The 20,290-nt window shown below is 40.7% G+C and overlaps 1 protein-coding gene across 2 annotated transcripts; it reads left to right on the top strand.

Moving 5' to 3' along the window:
- Positions 1-378: 378 nt before the first annotated feature.
- On the top strand, positions 379-18,499 carry LOC121182044 (synaptic vesicle glycoprotein 2B-like). 2 transcript variants are annotated; one of them, XM_041038342.1, is made up of 14 exons: positions 379-611; positions 1,664-1,890; positions 6,135-6,315; positions 7,788-7,939; positions 9,442-9,575; positions 9,758-9,847; positions 10,386-10,499; positions 10,940-11,028; positions 11,158-11,233; positions 14,254-14,342; positions 16,022-16,155; positions 17,426-17,626; positions 18,071-18,230; positions 18,316-18,499. In XM_041038342.1, exons 1-14 carry the CDS (start codon positions 379-381, stop codon positions 18,497-18,499), a joined length of 2,064 nt encoding a protein of 687 aa, XP_040894276.1. The 2 variants fall into 2 exon arrangements, with proteins under 2 accessions (XP_040894276.1, XP_040894275.1); XM_041038341.1 differs by having other exon boundaries at positions 1,652-1,890.
- The last annotated feature ends 1,791 nt before the right edge of the window (positions 18,500-20,290 follow it).

Below are 20,290 nucleotides of genomic sequence, written 5' to 3'. Positions count from 1 at the left end.
TTTTCAGGAGTGAAAACTGAAGATAAGATCTGACTGGACTCTGGAGTCACCACCAGCACCATCACAGCAGCAAAAAGAAACTAAGACACACACACAAATCTTCTCTTACTTCTTGCACATCTGTGTGGTTGAATTTTCGATGGTAGTTAACAACAAAAGTCATTGAGAGGAAAACAGTCACTGTGAGTGGAAACTGTGACACTAGCATCATTTACATTTTAGGCTGATTAACTCATCATGCTTACCTAAAAACAAAAAAAAAAATCAATCTGCATGTTAATCTCAGTCACGTGTGTCTGAAATTTAACACCAGACTGGTCAGAACTAACAAGCCAAACAAAACACTTATTTTAAAATCAGCAGGCTTAGTAAGCCAAGATGGCTGACCCCTACCAAAACAACATGTACCAACAACGAGGGAATGACAGCTACGGGACCTACGGAGAAGGTGGCGGTGATGGATATGGTTACCAGGGAGACTACCCGCCCCAGGAAGAGGACGCAGCGAGCGATGTGACCGAAGGACACGATGAAGAGGATCAGATGTACGAAGGAGAATATCAAGGGATACCACATCCTGATGAGGTGAAGGCTGCACAGAGAGCTGCACGGTGAGACACAGCATATTTGTTTTCTGTTCATGTGTAAATGCACCAGAAACAAGTGTAACAGCATAGCTGCAGACTGTGGTCTCACTTCCTTTGTCCCCTAATTCTGGGCCTAGATTTTCTGAGACACCAAGCTTTTCAAGGACCCAAGTCACATGTCTCGCACTTGTGTCCGAGCACTGCAGTTCTCATGTCTTACTGCAGTGTTCTTGCCTGTGTGTTTGCTGTAGCAAACAAATGGGAGCCCGGTAGTCATTTTCCGTTGAAACGGTGATGGACAACATGTGCTAACTATTTGGTTTAGTTTCCATCTGTGCTTGTGTTAACCTACATGAACTGAGTTCAGTGCGCTGCTGTTGACATGAGAAGATAAGGTGACTGAGCTGGTAAAGAAATGTTGTCAAATGAGCAAAAACATCTGAAAAATAAAACACTGGAGTCATCACAACACTAACCTCATCCACTGTTCCGCTCCCAATGACAGAGAGAGGGTTAGTAAAGAGACAGGACCAATAAAAGCTTCATGGATTTTATGATGGTCTATTGGCCCACAGTATTATGTATGAAACTACCAATCAGATGTATTTATTAATTTACCCCTGCAGGTTTTTTACTATCAGGTTACAAAAACATGACCATGGAATACACTGATGCAAAATGGCAAAATGTGTCTCCCGAAGACTGTTTAATAGGGTGTCTGTAGGTCCTCAGAAGGACGTTTAGGTTTTAGGTTTGACATTTGGGTTTGATGGTTGGTTACCATGGTTTCTATTAGTGTCAGTCAGCTTTTGGTCCCTTGATCAAAATTAAAATGACCAATTTTGTTAGTTAAAGGTTTTTTAGACAAGACAGTTGAAATATCTTGACAGGTGGACTAATTAAAACAGAAACATATCTGATTGGTCAGATGCACGTGAGAAATCTGTTGACCTGACAAACCGGATACAGACGTCTTTCAGTTAGAGCTGTGTAAAAAGAATCGGAGATTATTGACAGTGTCACGTGTTCTTACCATTTTCATGACTTCTTATTCTCTTTCTCTTTATGTGTCCCAGGGCTAAAGCTCGAGCAGCCAGAGATACAGTCTCTGAGCTAGAAGAGTTATCTGAACAATACCAGGACATCATGGAGGACTGTGGCCACGGGAAGTTCCAGTGGATGCTCTTCATGGTGCTGGGCCTGGCTTTAATGGCCGATGGAGTCGAATGTTTTGTGGTTGCTTTTGTTCTACCATCTGCAGAAAAGGATCTGTGTTTGTCCAATGCAGAGAAGGGAATGTTGGGTAAGAGCTTTAATGATTAATAGTTGTGAAAAGTGTTGGTAAAGTCTGTGCTGTTGTCCCAAGAAAAGAATGTGTGTTTGTCCACCAGTCACGCAACGATGCACTGATTATCTGTAGCTGGTCTCAGGTCCCCTGAACATAAGTTGCCTCTGCCTCTATATTATTCCCACTCCTGACTGTACCCAGAGGTCAGAGGTGAAACAGGCTTTTAGCTGTCAAACACAGAGGGCAGGGGAACACTGCTGTTCAGGCTGGTGTCTTGGTTAGAAGTCAATAGTGATGTGAAGTTAGAGAAAACGTAAGAACCATCATGTGATACATAAATGAGGCACTTCCATCTCTTCGGTGGTCTCTGAGGAAACATAATCCAGGCAGCAGTTACATTTCCCTTTAAGAGATATCTGGCAACCATGGAAAACCATGATTATAATTTGTAGGACACAGCTTTTTAGATTCAGCATAATGCTCATTTCCACAGCTTTATTTCCATCAGTAGAACAGGAGAATCATGTAATTCCCACCACTTGGTTTCACTTTTCAACAGAAGTGCTCCTCTATTTCACTGAGTGCAGTTTCTTCCACTTTGGCTTGAACTTGAACATATGTTGAAAAACCTTCCAGCAGCTTGAAGGGGATAATCCCCTCCATCCCTTTTAGGCTTTTAATATGCAGAAGTTGGGTAGTGTGAGTGTCATGTTTTACACATTCCTTCTTGTTGTATTTTTCTGCCAGTCTCCATGTTTTCTCTTTGCTCTGATGCTCATGTCATTTAAAACCCATCCTCTCCCTCCTGCCATGTTTCCTGCCCGATCTTCCCCCACATCATCAACACCTGTCTCCAAGTCCCTAATTAGCCCTGTTTTTGTGTTTTTTCTTGTCTGTCTGATTCCTGTTTTTGACTACTTTTTACCAGAGTTTTTTTTTTTTTTTTTTTGTCTGCTTATTTTCTACTCTTGCCTCCCAGCTTTCCAGAAAAGACTCTGTTAGTCTTTTGGGTCCTGAATGTTTCTGAGCTGTGATCGGGTTCACAGTTAATCCCAGTAGGAACCAAGTGCAGAATATAAACAGCATACAAAGGAAAAGGAAATTTTGTCTGTACATAGAATATTTTAGGCTCCTGTTATCCAGAAAACAGTTTCGCCCATCAGCCTACATTTACAAATCCTTAATGACAAAGTGAAATGATGTTATTAGAATTTTTTTTCCAAATTTATTAAAAATCTAAAACTTGTTTCAGTACTTTATCGAAGTCCCTTTGGCAGCAATTACAGCTTTGAGTCTTCTTGGGTGAGTCTGGGTTTGTCTGGCAGATCCTCTCAAACTCTGAGAGATTGGATGGGAAGCAGCTGTGAACTGTCATCCTCAGGTCTCTCCACAGATGTTCTCTGAGGTTTATGTCTGGGCACAGTCAGAGACGTGTCCTGAAACCTCTCCAGTGTTGTCTTGGCTGTTTGTGCCATTAATGGTATTGAGAATAAAAGTTTAGTATGTATTATTCATCCAGTGGAAACATATAAAGGCTTTAGTTGTATATTACAGAGTCATAATAGCAAACTAATACACTGAGTAATTATTGTACTTAAAAATATCAGCCAAAACAAATCATTGCAACGTTTGTATCATGCTTTATCTAACCAGTAACACAATCTTCATTTAGCTGTTTTTCCTTTGTTACCAAAATTAGTTACACAACCTGATAGTTCACATCATTTTCAATTCCTTTTGTATCCTGTGTGGGTTTAATCCAAGCAGAGTCAGTCACATGTTTTATACAAGAATAAAAAGTTATATTATCAGTATTTTTCAGTGTGAAACAGTGTGAAATGACCAACAACGTATACACATTTAGGAATAGATGGGATAAACACACACACACAAGCAGCCAAGGCAGAGTCGTGATTTCCTGAAGCTTCTTGAAGCTTCTCTGTAAATTACTCCTGCAGTGTAATTAACTAATGGGCAGTGAGGAGACAGGAATGAATCAGCTTGTTGAATGTGTTGGTCTATATACACTGCTTACTGTAAATGTATGCAGTGTGTGAGTGGGTGTGATCATGTGGTTTTACATGTTTAAGCTGCATGTTCAAAACATGCAGTATCATCGTTCAGTTGAGCAGGAGAGGAGAAGAATGAGGAAGAGAGGAGTGGTATGGAGAGCACAGCTGAAAAACGAGAAAACGAGAGGAGGGAATAAAGAATGGAAGGAGCAGGGAGCTGAGAGCTGCGGCACGGCTGTTACACTGATCTGCTGGAGATGTCGATGAAAGATTTGAAGAGCTGCTTTCACTGCCTACATTTATATGAGTAACAGAATAACTGATCACAAAGCTTGAGTCGGCTGTGTGCCACAGCTCGGTTCAGCTGAGAGGGCTGGTGTCACTCATACCATTGAAAATGGTACTGTAGTGTAATTTAAAGAGGGGACCTTTATAGACCTCAGCTGGAAACCAGGAGAGATCATTAGCTGCTACACTACACTGAATTAGCATCTGGTACTTTGTCTTTCCTCGTGTTTATCATCAGCCAGTCTTTCCAAAGCCGTCTCTCTGCAGACACCTGACTCAGTGGCAGACAGAGTGGTGGGTGTAGCAGAGAAACAAATCAGGGATACTTTCTTTCCAACTTTCTCTCTTTCTCCCTCTGTTTTTTTTTTGTGACCATCTGTCCATCCATGATTTCTATGTCTTCCTCCTCCTTTTCCATCTGTCTGTCCATCTCATTTAATTACTGCAATCAGACAGATGGAGACTCTGCCTTTGAATTTGTTGCTAACTGTACGCTAATTTGCGAATGAGGGATCGTGGTGCTGAGAAAAAAAACATATGCTGCATCTTCATCTGAGCTTCACCTGAGCTCGTACTATTTTTTCCCTCTATCTAGTCTCTCTCTCTCCCTCCTACACTATCTTCCTCTCCTCTTTTGTTCACCCTGTCTCACGCCTCCTCCATTCTCCCACCTTACCTCAGTGTGGTCCAGAGCAGTGTTTCTGACGAGACTATATATCTGTGTTTATGTTCTGAGTCAGCAGACACAGTCAGAGTTATTGATACTCAGCCCTGACCTTGGAAAGTGTCGTACAGCATCTCAGTGCTGGTCCTGATTCCAGGGACACAGTTATAGAAAACAGATATTATTCTTACTGCGGCTGAGCCCAGGGAACTGAATTTTCTCATATTTAAGGTCTTCATGTGCATTTATTTAAAACAATGTGTGTTTTGTACAATATGCGCCGATGGAGTTTTGTAATTTGAGACCTAATATGATTAGTCATGCAGTCAGCTCTCCCCTGTAGCATGGCCATCTGCATACTGGGGTGTAATGTTGCCTGCGTGCCAGGTTCTGGCACCAGTCAGGGTTACACTTGGTGAAGGCAGAAGCACGCTGCTCATGAAGATCTTGAAATCTTAAGAAAAAAAAAAAGAAAAAAGGCCAAAAGGGAGCTGAGTGTGCTGACATATTTTCTGCCACAAGACCTCAGAGTGCGGAGCTGATGATAGAGAGAAAATGAGGGATGGAAAAAGGAAATGACGGGGTGTTTGGTTCACACAGTCCCATCATGCACTGTGAGTGGGGGATCCCTTTAACAGCTTTGTCCTTTTTGCCCTTTTCAGACTGAGCTTCTAAAAAAGGGCATCATGATGGTTTTAGTAAAGACTGTCAAAAAACTGCCAAAGCATCAAGATGGATGTGATTCACCAAATCATTTTTGGGACCACACATTTACAAAAGCAAAACCCAGTTTCGTGAATGACATTTTCACACTGTATTGTATGATCATTGTTGGTCTAATTGAAATAATCTAACTGAAGTGTTTTATTGTCTGAAAACACCTGAATAGCAGGGCACAGAAAAACAAACTATTGCTGTTTTAATAAAGAAATTCTTGGCAGAACGTTTGGACAAAAACAGTTTGGGCTTTTCAACTATCCACCCAAATCAGTCACCTGTACTGTAATATATTTGAGGTTATGTAGAACAGGCCATGCTTCAGCTAAATCATGCTTCGTGTTATGTACAGGACAACCACAAAACCTAGTTTTGAATATTGAAGAGGAGAATCACATCTTTCTCTAAATATTCACTGAGTGGTCGGTGAATATCTGGCTGGGATTATTTAACTCTTATGCTTGTTTCCAGTTTGCTCCCTGTTTTCTTTTGAAAAGTTTTATAATTTTCATAAATATCTAATGACTGTATTAATCGATGTGAACCCACAGCCAAACTCTGTGTCTCCTTCTCTGCAGGCCTGATCGTCTTTGTGAGCATGATGGTGGGAGCTTTCTTGTGGGGCGGCCTGGCAGACAAAGTTGGCCGTCGGCGCTGTCTGATTGTGGCATTAGCCATAAACTGTGTCTTTGCCTTCCTGTCGTCATTCGCCCAAGGCTACGGCTTCTTCCTCTTCTTCAGGCTTCTGTCTGGCATCGGGTAACAACCGCAAACACACACTCTTCATTTAGCTGTCAGGTGATAGATCTATTGTTTCCAGGAAAATGAATTCCATAAAACATTAAAACAAAGTGCATTTTGTAAATGTTTGTAAGGCAATGTGAATCGGATATTAGAAACACGTCATATAAGAAATACTGTGCCAACTTTTAAGGTGGCATCTTTTCTTGCATGTTAACACTGACACACGTTGACACTGTGGATCAATCAATACACCTTAAATATCACTATAACACTACATCTGACTGGGTCTATTCCTTCACCTGTTCTAGGCGAAACAAATGACTCAAGGAAAAAGCCAGGTTACACATTTACAAGTACAAAATGTATTTGTTTACAATGAGCACATACATTTGCTTACACAGAGGACATCAGTTGAATTTGTGGTCGTTCAGTGTGGCCTTGGACACAGTTGTGTTCACACTCCTAAAAGAATGTGATCAAATGAAGCTCAGAATGTGTCAAACACGCCCTCAATTCTTCTTTGGTTGTAGAAAAACAACAGCTTTGTAACCCATTTTTGGATTTGTTTTATTTTGGTTTTTTTTGAGTTTTGTGTTTGCAGTTGCAGTAAACTCCTCTGGTTTTTAAAACTCCTTTCCAGGAAAAAACAGAGAGCACATGTCCTTGGTGCCCTGATTTTTCCTCTTCTATCCCTCAAAAACTGCCTGGTATGAAGTTGCAGAATAGTGCTGAGTGCAGTATACTTTCACCTTAAAGTGTTTCTGGGTAGTGGAGTTCACTTTTGATGTCAATTTTCAGCCACCACTGTGTAACATTTCAGTTTCCAAGTATCACAAAATGTTTTCAGCCATTAACGCAACTTTTTAATCTGGAGCTCATGCGACAAATCAAGCTCCACACAATCAATGTGCAGAGTTTGGTCGGTGTTTTGTTTCTTTTTTTTTTTTTTGCATTGACACAGCAGAGTGTTCCTCCTCAGAATAACTGTAGTCCACAGGGAGCCACAATGACTTAGAAAATAGGTCACATACTGAGCACAGCACAGTCAAAGTGATGCTCAGACACTAAGAGTTTGCACCACAACACTTCTTGCCTCAGAGGTAGGTATAATTTATCATAATATCTCCGCCTCAAAAAGATCTGCACCAACATGTAGCCATATTCATGAGTGTGTTTCTCAACTTTCCTTTCTCATTTTCAGTTTAAGTTTGCTACTAAACGACTCCTTGGCTCCTGTGGTGCTGTGTTACTTAGGTCTAATCCTTCTGTCAATGCAAGAATATAGTTTTTAATTATTTTAAAAGGTACACCTTTAATGCATCTGAAATTTCTTTTTTCACTTGAGTGTAATTTTAGAAAAATAGTTTATAGTGAGCATGTTGATTTTGTGGATGTATTTTTAAACAATTAGTTGTAATTACAACTCTCTCTCTCTCTCTCTCTCTCTCTCTCTCTCTCCATACTTTTTCATTCTCTCTCCCTCTCAGCATCGGTGGCAGTGTGCCGATCGTGTACTCGTACTTCTCAGAGTTTCTTCAGATGGACAAGAGAGGAGAGCATCTGTCCTGGCTGTGCATGTTCTGGATGATTGGTGGGATCTACGCTTCGTTCACTGCCTGGGGCATCATACCCAGATATGGTAAGAACTTCGATATGACAGATCACGGACAGTTGAGACAGAATACTGTACATAACTCCTTTAATGCTGCTTGTGAGGAAACTGGGGTCATTGCAAGGTCTAATGTAAACTTTTGAGACATTGTACATTATACCTAGAACCACAAAGTACTGCAGCCCATATAAAAAAATCCTTATCATCACCATTTTTATGTTTCTGCATCATTAGTTTATAAAAATATTCTGTACTATTTGCAGTATGAGAGGAGGGAGAGAGACAGCTGCATCTCCTTCCTGCAGCTGGTCAGAGGTTGATGGCACCAGTTACCAATTTTACCATGTTAGTGTGTTTAATTACGTTGTGCATTCAAATCTGCATTTCTCAGATTAGTGCACAGTGACTCCAGACTGTAATAGACTGCTTATTCTGCCCTTCACCAAGTTTTAAGTGTTTGCTGTACTCTGCATCAGATAAATATTTGACACACTCCTGTAGCCAAAGAAAACTTCTCGCAGGTGCATCTGACTTTACTTTCATATAGTTAAAAACATAATTTAGAAAACCTGGACACTTGCTGCTGTATAAAAAAGAATAGGTCTTATGTGTGTGACAGGGATCAGGTGACTGGGGTGTAACATGACAGGAAAATGATAATGATGACAATAATAGACCTCGGTCACCTGGAGGTGGGGCTTCTGCGACATAAATTATGAAATCTTGACACTTTTTTGTGAGGTGTGAATCAAAGAAGCACAAATAAAAGTATAACTAATTCTTTTAAGCAAATCTGCATTCTTAATGTATGTAGTGTGAAATGTACCAGTGAAGAGCTTTTTACAGTGTGTGAACAGATGGCAAGTGTTTTCTGAAAATCTTCTTCTCAGGTAGTTTGACTTTTTAAAGAGGCTGCATTCATTAAACATATAATACACTGTTCAACTCAAAATATAACACTGGTGATTTAACATTTCAGTGCTTCAGTTCAATTAAACTGACTCTAAACACGAGTGAAAACCTACAGTTCTACTGCAACCGCAGTGAATCAGTCTTTCAGTAAGTCAAACTGTTGTGGTGGGTCTGGATGCTGAGATGTCTTTTGTAATCCTTGTACGTACAGACTCTGTGGGTGTGGCCCGCCATCTGTTGTCCTGTGTGTGAGACACGCACAACGATAAAGATCCAACTTCTCGTCCATTCCTCAGGGAACCTCTCTCAGTGGGAAAAAAAAATCCTGGCCTCCATGATAGGATCACAGACAAAACTGTCTGGGTGAATCTTTCTCGTTCTTTGAACAGCACAGACTCTGTTTTGGTCAGAACAGATTCTATATCCACAGAGACCATCCATTAATTTACAATAACTGATCAAAGGTGTGGCTGGTTACTCCGCCATGATTGTCCCGCTCTTCCAGGTGGACATTTGAACTCACCACCAGCTATCCCACTGTGTGTGTGTGTGTGTGTGTGTGTGTGTGTGTGTGTGTGTGTGTGCGTGCGTGCGTGCGTGTGTGTGTGTGTGAACAGGCTGGGGGTTCAGTATGGGCACAGAGTTCCAGTTCCACAGCTGGCGGGTGTTTGTCCTGGTCGCGGCTCTTCCTGCGATCACGTCTCTGGTTGGACTCACCTTCATGCCTGAGAGCCCTCGCTTCCTGCTGGAGGTGAGAGCGCAGACATGTTTACAGTGGACATTCTGCTCCAACACTTTGTGGATGCAGTGAAGGACAGTTCACAGATCAAATGATTCAGTGGGCTTCATTAAACCGACCAAATAATGTGAAAGAAAATTTAATTACTTCTGAATTCAGCCAGGAACACGTTTGTATGTGTGTGTGTTGAGCAGAATGGCAAGCATGATGAGGCATGGATGATCCTGAAGCAGGTCCATGACACCAACTGGAGGGCCAAGGGACAGCCAGAAAAAGTCTTCACTGTGAGTAAATATCCAAAATGGATGTAACACAATACAAATATTTTCTGATACATGGTGAACAGAGACAAACAGCACAATTTACTACAAACATCGCATCATTTCTTCTTAGACTCAGAACTACATGAGTTTAGACGCACACATTACGCATGCACAGCCACAACCAGCTGAACACAATCTGAGTTTTTCCTCCTGCATGTTTCACTGCTGCACATTTTTCCATACACTGTAGCAACAAGCCTCTGACTGTGCAAATCTCATTTGTAAATCAATATATTGTATTTTTAGATATCTGAAGAAATGAGGAGCTGACAAGTTCTGACTTGATTTTTTTTTTTTCCTTGCCTGAGATGAGGAAAGGAAACAATCAAAAGCCTCCTTTGGGATTTGAGTGAAACCGAGGCACAAGGTGCAGGAGCTGAATTTAAAAAGTGTGAACCGAAAAAAAAAACAAAAGCTCATACACACAAAAGCGTTTGTTACGTTCAGGAGAAGTAACTCTGACAAAGATCAGATGTTTAATTTTCTCTTATCTTTTCAGGTGACTCACATCAAGACTCCTAAGACAGCAGAGGATGAGTTTACTGAAATTCAGAGCGCCACAGGAACGGCTCTACAACGATGGGCTGTACGCTCGCTAACACTCTGTAAACTGGTATGTATTAACGCTCAGTGGGTAAGACTGTAGTCAGGAAGGACTGAGGCCTCTCAGCAGGTTGGGTGTGGCTTTGTTTTTATACTCATGTACAATGGTAAATTTCATATTTGTTAGTTTCATGACCTCTTGGATGGATGAACAGTTTCGTAAGTCGTCAGATAAACACAAAGTAACTCATCTCAAAATAAACAGTCATGCTTCAGACTGATTTTCTTATTCCTGAAAGCATGAGATAAAACTTTTCAACCCACTGTAACAACATGATTTCAGGCCAGAGTGTGTCTCCTATCTGTATTAATGAATATGTATACTTCCACTTTGCATAGCTGTAAATAATGCCCCTATTTTGGAATCATATTGTGAAGAGAGATTCAGTTGCACTAAATCTAGAGCAGCTTAGTCCTTGGTTCAGTGCTGTGTATGCATTTTTGTTCCAGGTGCTGAAGAACGTGGCGTCTCTCCTGTCTGTAGAGCTGCGGTTTGCTACACTCTTCATGGCCATCATCTGGTTCTGCATGGCTTTCAGGTTAGTTCATGATTACACCAACATGTGATAAAGGGGTTGCAGTCGTTCTGTTTGGATTGAAGTTGCATTCTGGTTGTTTGATGTACCTTTTATCGATTCACTCTTCTCCTGATCTCCATTTTGTCACAGTTACTATGGTCTGTCTGTTTGGTTCCCTGACATGATCAAACACCTGCAGTATGAGGAGTACAAGTCCAAGGTCATGGTAAGGTCAACAATAATTCATGCAACTTATGGCAGCACTGAAAATTTTATCTTGGTTTGGTCACAGCAAGAGATTTTGATCTCTACCGATAAACATGTTCATGTTTGAACTGACAGTTTGGTTTAAATTCTAGCCAAAATCACATCTCATCAGTCACTCTCTTTTTGTTGTTAAAATAATGTCAGCATGTTTTAAAATGTATAATAAAAAGATATATAAATAGAAATATAAGATATATAAATATTAAGAAGAAATAAGAATTGATCCTTTTTGTCTCAGCTGGCTAGAGGGGCATGTCAGTGTTTGATTGACAGCAGTGTTACACCACAGGTTTACTCGGTAAGAAGGACAGTTACTAAAAGTTCTGTAACTTTACTAAACTACAGAATCAAGTGTCTCCAAAGTCTGCAGCAGCAGGGATCAGGAGCAATATCCACAGTCTAACAAGCTAACAAACTAACAAGCTCAACATTAGAGGTCTGATGGACGTGCAGATCATGCCTATATTGCGTCCGTCAGTCCATGACCAGTTCTGGACATTTACACGACACGCAAACTAGGTCTGATATTTGGACGTCTAACCACGAACCCACTTGGACGTCAATATGCAGTTCAACATTTGAACGTCGGACTAGGTCACTTTTTTGGATGTCATGTGGACGTCTAAGACAAGTGCAGGAAATTGACATTATTAATGAATGTAATTTTTTTTTAATGACAAATATCAACATTGTTGTTATCAACACAATTAATGAATACGAATATAGATAATCTGTGATTGAACATTATTTGTTAGTAATTATTTATTTATTATTTGTTTGTGTTTTTATTCATTTATTTATTTGGAAATGCAACTTGTTGGAAATTAGGCTTCAGAAAATAATTTCATGGTACCTAAGAGCCTTGATTTTATAGCTCTTGTGATTTCAACCAGTCAACGCCACTCTGATTGGCCGAGGCAGCACGTCGTCATAACCCAACCAGTAACACGCACTCTGATTGGCCGAGGCAATACGCCAAGCTTTTGGCGCGATTTTTCGAATTTCATCGACCGTCTCCCTGTCCCTGATTTCCTCTCTGGGGAAAGCAAGTGGCCGTTCGGCTCTGTTCAGCGTACATCAAAAATCCACCGTTTTCCACTAAGCTGAAAGTAAGTTGGTAATATTTGTTCATTTTATGTTCATTTATGTATTTATAGTGTTAGCTGTTCTAGCTTTGTTGGTTTAAACTACCCAAACCTGCTGTGGCTACAGTTGGCATTGCATGTCATCCCATCCGCTAACGCTAGCTAAACATTGGCCATAGTTAAAATGGAATTGGAATTACTTTTGAAAACGACCGTGCCTAAAAATATTCACATTAGCCGAAGCTTTATCGTGAACAAGCATTGTTCGGTCGCTAAGTCACTGCTCACTAACCAGAGCTAGTATGGTAGCTAGCCTAAGCTAAATTCGCTAAGCTAGCGAAAAGAAGAAGCTTCGAACTTTATATCTAGCGGCTCCCTCATGGCAGGGAATATGCTTTTTACACGCTAGCGAGCCACGAAGATATTGGCAGGTGGTGATGTAGATGTATTAATCCAGTATTGGTAGTGGATTTACAGGCAACATATTTTTGCTTACAAATATGGCGACTTGGTGTACGTGTGCTGTCTTTATAGGTTAAAAATAATATTTAAAGTGCCTAAGTTAAAAGTGTAAAAATGTAAAATGTGTGTTTTCCTTTGGTTCATGGAAGTTGTATCAGAGTGAGCGTTCTTTCTGTTAATATTCCAATTCGCATCTTTGTCGCTCCGTTCCGTTGCTTCAGTCAATAAGTTAGGCCAGTAACATAGAGATGGGCTCGTAAAGTTGGTTAATGTGGTTGCACACGAGCTGTGTGTGTGTGTGTGTGTGTATAGTTTTCAAAGTGGCATGTTTATTGTGTTGTGTTGTTAGCATTGTTGAGTGGAGCTTGTTTGCTAGCCGCATTACATTTTGCATAATGTCCTGTTTAATGTATTTATGTAGTCACCGTATTTGTGCCTAAGGGTACGCGCGGTGAGAGCAGTGCAGTATGACTGCAGATTGCCTTTGCATATTTCTAATAACTTGTCTTTTTCTCCTCGTGCTGATGGAGTCATGAAATTTGATGACACAGCCATAGAGGACTTCATAAGGATGAAGCAAAGAAGTGGAGGTGGAGGATACACTGTCACTCAGGACTGATTATCCACTGATTATCCATTGTGTTATCCAATTTGACAGTTTTATATACAGCTTTTGTATGTTGTTGTCTTTTCTGTATTCAGTGTAATTGTTTCTGGTTGGATTTTACCATAAAACACATTCAGTTTAGCACTTTAATTTTTATTGTTTTATATTTTTATTGTTGTATAGTGTTTGTTGTGGTACAGACCCAATCAAGGTGGGCTGTGTAATTTAATTTTTTTTTTTTACAAAATAATAAAAACAAAGATGGAAATAAATGAGTGCGTATTGAATTGTGATTTATTTGTAAACCTCTGTGTATAACTGTAGTCCCATCTGTTTTCAGAAGGTCCTGTTTCCTGTACCAGTTAATTTTCCTGTAGCTTTGTTTGGCTCAGCAGCAGGTTTGAACTGGAAATGCATTACACCTTTGTATGCATTTCCAGTTCACCTGCTGCTGAGACAAATGAAGCTATAGGAAGATTAATTGGAACAGTGTGCCACCTTCTGAAATGGGACTACAGTTATGCACAGAGTCTCAAAGCAGTATAAAAACAATGTCTAAAATGAGTTTAAATTTGACATAGGAAAGACGTCCACAACGACCACATTTGGACTACAATTTGGACTACTTATTCAGAGGTCCTGTGGATGTTCGGTAGACGTCGTCTGGCGTCACAGTCTGCACCTTCAGGGGACCGAAATTGGACGTGCAGAAAAGACGTCGTTTGGACGTGTCTTTGCGCAGTGGGAGTCTGCTGTCTGACTCTGTCGAATGTTGCAAAGCCTGAAGCTGTGGAAATTTATTAATGTTGTTTTGAACTCTTGCAGGTGTTCCACAGAGAACGAGTGAAGAACGCCCATTTTAACTTTTCTTTAACGAACCAGATCCACAGAGAAGGAGAATACATCCATGACACGTAAGTCTCACTGTGTCACCACGTGGACACAAAGCAGACAGGTTTAATGCAGGTTTTTACGTATGTACATACAGATACTGCATTTGTTTTTTGTTAGGTTCGATTAAAAATGGGATAGCGAAAGTTAAACAGCTGTGAAATAAAAAATAAAAACCCCACCTCCATCTTTATTGACCGCTTCAGATCACAGACAGCTGACAGAGAAATCAGGAACAATGCTTTACTTTTCATCTTCTTTTCAAGCTCGCAGTGTAAAAAGCATAGCTATGAACACATTAAATATAAAGCAACTATGACCACTTTCCTGGCATTTTTCTCTATTTACTGCATTTATGATGAACTTAGTGAAGCTACCTCACCGTCTGTGGCATCTTGGTCTTTTGGTTGAGTTGAAATGTCTGTACCTTTTTACTAAAATATTCTCAGCTGTCTACAGTTATGCGCAGCAGCACTGACATTAGGTTTTTTGAAGCAGCAGTGTGAGGACGGGTATAGACACAGTCACAGGTGTTATTATTAGGTCTATCTGTCATTTCATTCTCAGTTATGTTGTTATCAGAAACTAGCATGCTATGTCTTTGTGTATGTGTTATGCCCTGGAGCTCATAATGTCTCACTGCATATGCTAATGGGCAGAACAATAAAACCACTGAATTACATTGTGAAGACAATAAACCTGGAAAGGTTTATGAAGACTTCACTTTTTTCTTTTATCACTGTTTTTGGATACTGTAAACGGTTTCATTTGGTACACATGCATATGCCAGAGGTTTACTATCCATGTGGGTGAAGACAATAAAGATACACCCTGCCATTTTGTTACAGCACCTAATAATCCTATACGTTTCTCCTAGCTCAATGTTTTAAAACTCTGTGCATCAAAGTGCATGCAGCAGCAGGAGGACAGAGGCCTGAGGTCCCTCCACACACGATCAGCATCTGAGTCACTTTGAGTGAGAGGCAGGATACTGCACACTGCAACACCACCTTAGGTGCTGCATGTTACCGGGGTTTTACAGCTCAACACAGACTTTGACAGATTTTGTCATTGTGGGTTACTGAGCGTAGGTTGCCTGTGTGTATATTCCAGTCAGTATACTCCTGTCAGTGTATATTCACGAGCACAACGTTTCTCTCAAGGTGAAATATTCAGATTGCACCGCCTCTACAGCTGCATGCACTTTTGCACCCAGTTGAATCTCAAAATGCTGAGCCGGGAAGCGATTTAGGAACCTGGGGTTGCCATAGCGATCTATAACAAAATGAGGGTGTGTATCTTCGAAGACGCTTCACCTCTGAAAGAGAAAGTTTTCAGTGCCGATATACAGTATGTTACACTACTGTATATTATTTAACTTCTATGCTTTTTTGCAGAATTAAAGAAAGACTTGATGGGCTTTAACTTTCAGTTCAACAAGAACAGCAACAGGGCTTTCACTGATTGTATAATACTGCCATGGAGATGATCATTCCACCGTTGTGACTCCAACACACTGTCCACAGTGCTTATTTCCATGGCAGTATTATCAGTGGTGGCCATTTTGGATTTAACACGGTTTAGCCCATTCTGTCCATTCTGATTCTGTGCTGCCACAGCAATAGAAGTGAGAGCCCATGTTTTCTTTGTCTGTTGGTTTGTGCGTATGTGTGTGTGTGTGTGTCCCATCCCATCCCCATAGGTTCATCAATATAGAGATGAAGTCAGTGAAGTTTGAGGACTCACTGTTTGAAGACTGTCACTTTGAGGACATCAGGTCCACAGACACAGTGTTTGAGAACTGCACCATGCGCTCCACTGTCTTCTATAACACAGGTAGGTTCAGGGGGAGCAGGGGTTTGGAGGCATTACAGTGCAGGTTAGAGGCTAAATGTTTGGCAGGTTAAACCAAAATCTTTTACCCTCAGTAACAAGTGCAAGTCCATTACTAACCACCGAGGGGTTACATCAACCACACGTGAACCAAAAACCATGTTCACTGGCCCCGTCTGGTCCTCCTTTGTCTTCAAGTTGGTTGCCAATGAGGCCAAAGTAGAAACGAAGTGGGCCCCCGTGTGAGCCATTATTCTTAAGTCAGAACAAAAGGCTACTTTTGGATTATGGAGGTGTAGATCTCCATGTGTTGTACATATGAAATGAGTTCACAGTTTGTCATGTCTGTCTTAAAGCAACAGATGCTCATATCTGCATTAAAACTAAGCAGAGAGTAGAGAACTGGTATTAGCAGCGTTCAGCAGGGGTCATCCTCAATAACTTTTCATTAGCTTCCACCAGGTTAGTTGTTCAGAGCAGGACAAAACTTGGACTAATGTCCCACAGGTGTTTTTTTTTTTTTTTTACCTCACAATCCAATATTCAGTGACTTGATAGCAAATGGGCAACTAGGAAGTTTAATTTAGGGACCGTGTCTAAAGTGTACGTATGTTAATGGGCCAAGAGAGCCTTTCCAATTTTTGTTAAAAGCTTTCTCATCGACATTTCAAACAAGATTAATTTTCATCTGGACTTCCTCCCATTTCATGCATAATCAATTTTTTCTTTTTTAATAATGCTGCAGGGCCCCACAAGCCGCTGTGGCCATTTTTACTCAGTAGCTTTCTCATTTTTCATCAGACACATTAAACCAACTTTGCATTAATCTTAACATCCACCCATTATAAACACAAGCTCCAGATTTCAAGGAAAATCGTGCGGAATGGTCCAATGCAACGGGGCAATGTGTAAGAATTCCTCCAAACAAACAGGGGGCAGGATAGTATCAGAAAGTTGGGGTGTCCACCCCTATCATGAGACGCTAGGACATGCTCTCTTTGGTCCCTCCTCCTCTCTCCCCTTTTTCTGCACCATAGTCAGACTATGTATGTATACTGAACCTTTAAACAGCCTGTATTTAGGTGGGATTCAACTTGAAATTTTTTTTTTCTTATTTTATTAATTCAAGTGGTTAAATGATATTATCATATTATTTTGTTAGCTGCTAAACCTAAAGATAAAATCCTTAACAGACGTTTCACTGAATCAGGTCCAAGGCCCAACAGTTGACCATCTTCCATCTCATGTTTCGTGGTCTTCCTGTTCTCTGTAGACCTGTGGGAGGAGAAGTTCATCAACTGTAGGATGGAGAACACCACCTTTGAGCACAACAAACAGGGCTGCCACCTGGATGATGCGGAGGAGAACGACATTCTCATTTACCTGGTCAGCTTCCTGGGCAGTCTGGCCGTGTTGCCAGGCAACATAATCTCAGCTCTCTTCATGGAGAAGATTGGCAGGGTTAAGATCATAGGTGATTTCTGGATGTTTGTTACCTTTCACTGATGGTTGTTGATGTTTTGCATATGATCAACTTTCCAAGCATGATATTACAATGTTGTGGGTGCGTGTGTTAGTATCAGTGTGTAGGTATGTTGTTGTTAACACCATAAATTGAACAGTTTATTATTTTGGAACACCTTGTTACATACAGCACCAAGTAAAAGGCAGCACTCCTGCTGGTAACTAGATGCAAAACATGAAAAAGTCTTATTCTTCGTGTGGGTTTAACTGTGACAGCTTATTAGTGTGGTTTTCTGTCTGAAGTGTTTCTTTTGAGTTCATTTTCTTTGTCTGTGGTTGTAGCTCTTACAGGACGGCTAATGCCATTTGTTTTTTTGGGGCTTTTTTTTGTGTTCTACAAATATGTTGCCAATTATTAAAAGTGCATACAGTGAGGGTTCTGTGATCTCCACAGGTGGCTCCATGCTCATTTCAGCAGGCTGTACCTTCTTCCTGTTCCTGAGCTTCAGCCAGTCAGCGATCATTGCCCTTCAGTGTCTGTTCTGCGGCGTCAGTGCCGCTGCGTGGAATGGCATCGAGGTGGTGACCGTGGAGCTGTACCCTGCTTCTAAAAGGTACATGACATTTACTGTTACAGCTATGTTGATATTCTTCGTCTTCAGGGTCCTCTAAAGCCCACGTCCTGTGTCTGTCTGGCAGGGCCACAGCATTTGGCGTGCTGAACGCTCTGTGTAAGCTGGCAGCCGTCCTCGGCAGCACCATCTTCGCCAGCTTTGTGGGCATCACCAAAGCCGTCCCCATCCTGCTGTCTTTCGCTGCGCTGGTGTGCGGTGGCCTGTTGGCTCTCAGACTACCTGACACGCGGGAGAAAATCCTCCAGTGAGCTCGGGGGCGGGCTGGGAGTGAGGTGGGGGCGATCATCTCAGTTGTGAACGCTTAACGTTGGAAGCTGTTTGAATTGATTTTGCCTTCATCCTACATTTCAAAGAAAGCAAGAATGGAAATAACTCACGCCTGTTTAAATGTAAAACACCAAATCCTTTTTTTTTTTTTTTTCATGTGCACCATTTTCATTTTGTACACGTTCTGGGGAGGTGGGGGGGTAAATCTTATGATCTTTCCACTAATTAGTTTAGTAGTTCAGGGGTTTGGCAGTACAAGTTTGAGAGTTCAAAAACAAGGCTGAGACTGAGTTTATTTCCGATGAAGAAACTGTGATCCTTAAACAAAACAATGAATCTATTAGGAGACGTAGGATTTTATGGTATATTTGTGTAACTTTAAATTGAGGCTTAAATCACATGATCTGTTTGTCATATTGACTGCAACGTGTCTAGTTCCACGACTGATGGAAGGTAACGTCAGATACTGGCCAAACGTTTTCGTGGGAAGTTAAAGTTCAAGTCTCCCTCTGTTTTGTGTCAGTTATACTTGAAAACACTGTTCTCATCATTTAGCGGCTCCAACACACTCATATTGTGTTTGTTGTGTGTTAGCTATTTACCAATAACACACATAACATCACAGAGTAAAATGTGTCAGTATGTTACAGACAGAAACTGTTAATCATGTCGGCCCTTAAACTGGTTAACGACCTGTGTGGCAGTTGGATTTGAACTGATAATACAAACTACCTTTAGTGCCCACACACACACACACACACACTTATTATTACAGACATCAGTCAGTACCCCCTTGAAAACTGTAATGAAATAAACTAAACTTAAATTCCCTCTTTTTTTAAGTACACAAACAAATAAAGTGAAGTATAAATAAAGAAACACCCCAAGGATGCATACACAATTCTTAAAACTAATTGTTTTTTGCTTGTTTGTTGAAGAAAAACTTAACTTGCTTCCAACCACAGAATGAACTGAAAGTTCATGAGCTGAGTACTAACCTCATCTTTGACTCCAGTGATTATTGGTAGACGGCATGTGATGATTTATAGTTTTGTGCCATTTCACAGCAGTTTTTAACATCTCATTGTATCAAACTAACACAGACATCAGTGAACACTGCAGTGGTATTAACTTGAAGTGAAACGATCACTTATCTGTGTGTTGAAGTCCAATGTTTCGTCTCTTGTGCTGTATGTTTTGCATGAGTACTGTCACCTCTCTCTGTACTGGGACAGTTCATCCTCATTTAGTTTGACCTACACAGACAAAATATATGTGAGTAAAACTGTACATTTGCTTTTCAGTCTCTGATTCTGCCTTTCACCACAGGCACTACATTTAGTCACTCCTGCAGTAACAATCCAACACCATGCAGAAAAATATAATTTACTTAAAATAAATTTGCTGCTGATCCCACAGTTCAATGATCAGGATCAATTTCATCTCTGTGTCACTAGTACAGAGATGGATGAGGGACATGTTGAGCATAAAGACTGGAGAAACTGCTACACTGCAGATATTAGAGTCCATTAGTCCTTTTGACAGCAGAGTCAGTGAAGACTGTAAACAGGTCTGTTTTTCGACTGGACTTCAGGATTAACTGCAGCAGTAAAAATGACTGAGACAGTGCTGAATGGAGTAAACAGGCAACTGATCATTTAAACCATTCACAAACTAAACACACCAAAAAGCATTTGTTATTGCATTCACCTTTTGTTTTAAACTTAATAAATAAATTGTAGATTAATCAATAAGAAAATACTAATAAAACA

The sequence above is a fragment of the Toxotes jaculatrix genome, chromosome 5, assembly GCF_017976425.1.
Source record: "Toxotes jaculatrix isolate fToxJac2 chromosome 5, fToxJac2.pri, whole genome shotgun sequence".
Taxonomy (NCBI): Eukaryota; Metazoa; Chordata; class Actinopteri; family Toxotidae; genus Toxotes; species Toxotes jaculatrix.
The sequence above is the reverse complement of the archived record's forward strand: the minus strand, read 5'-3'. Positions and strand labels throughout refer to the sequence as shown.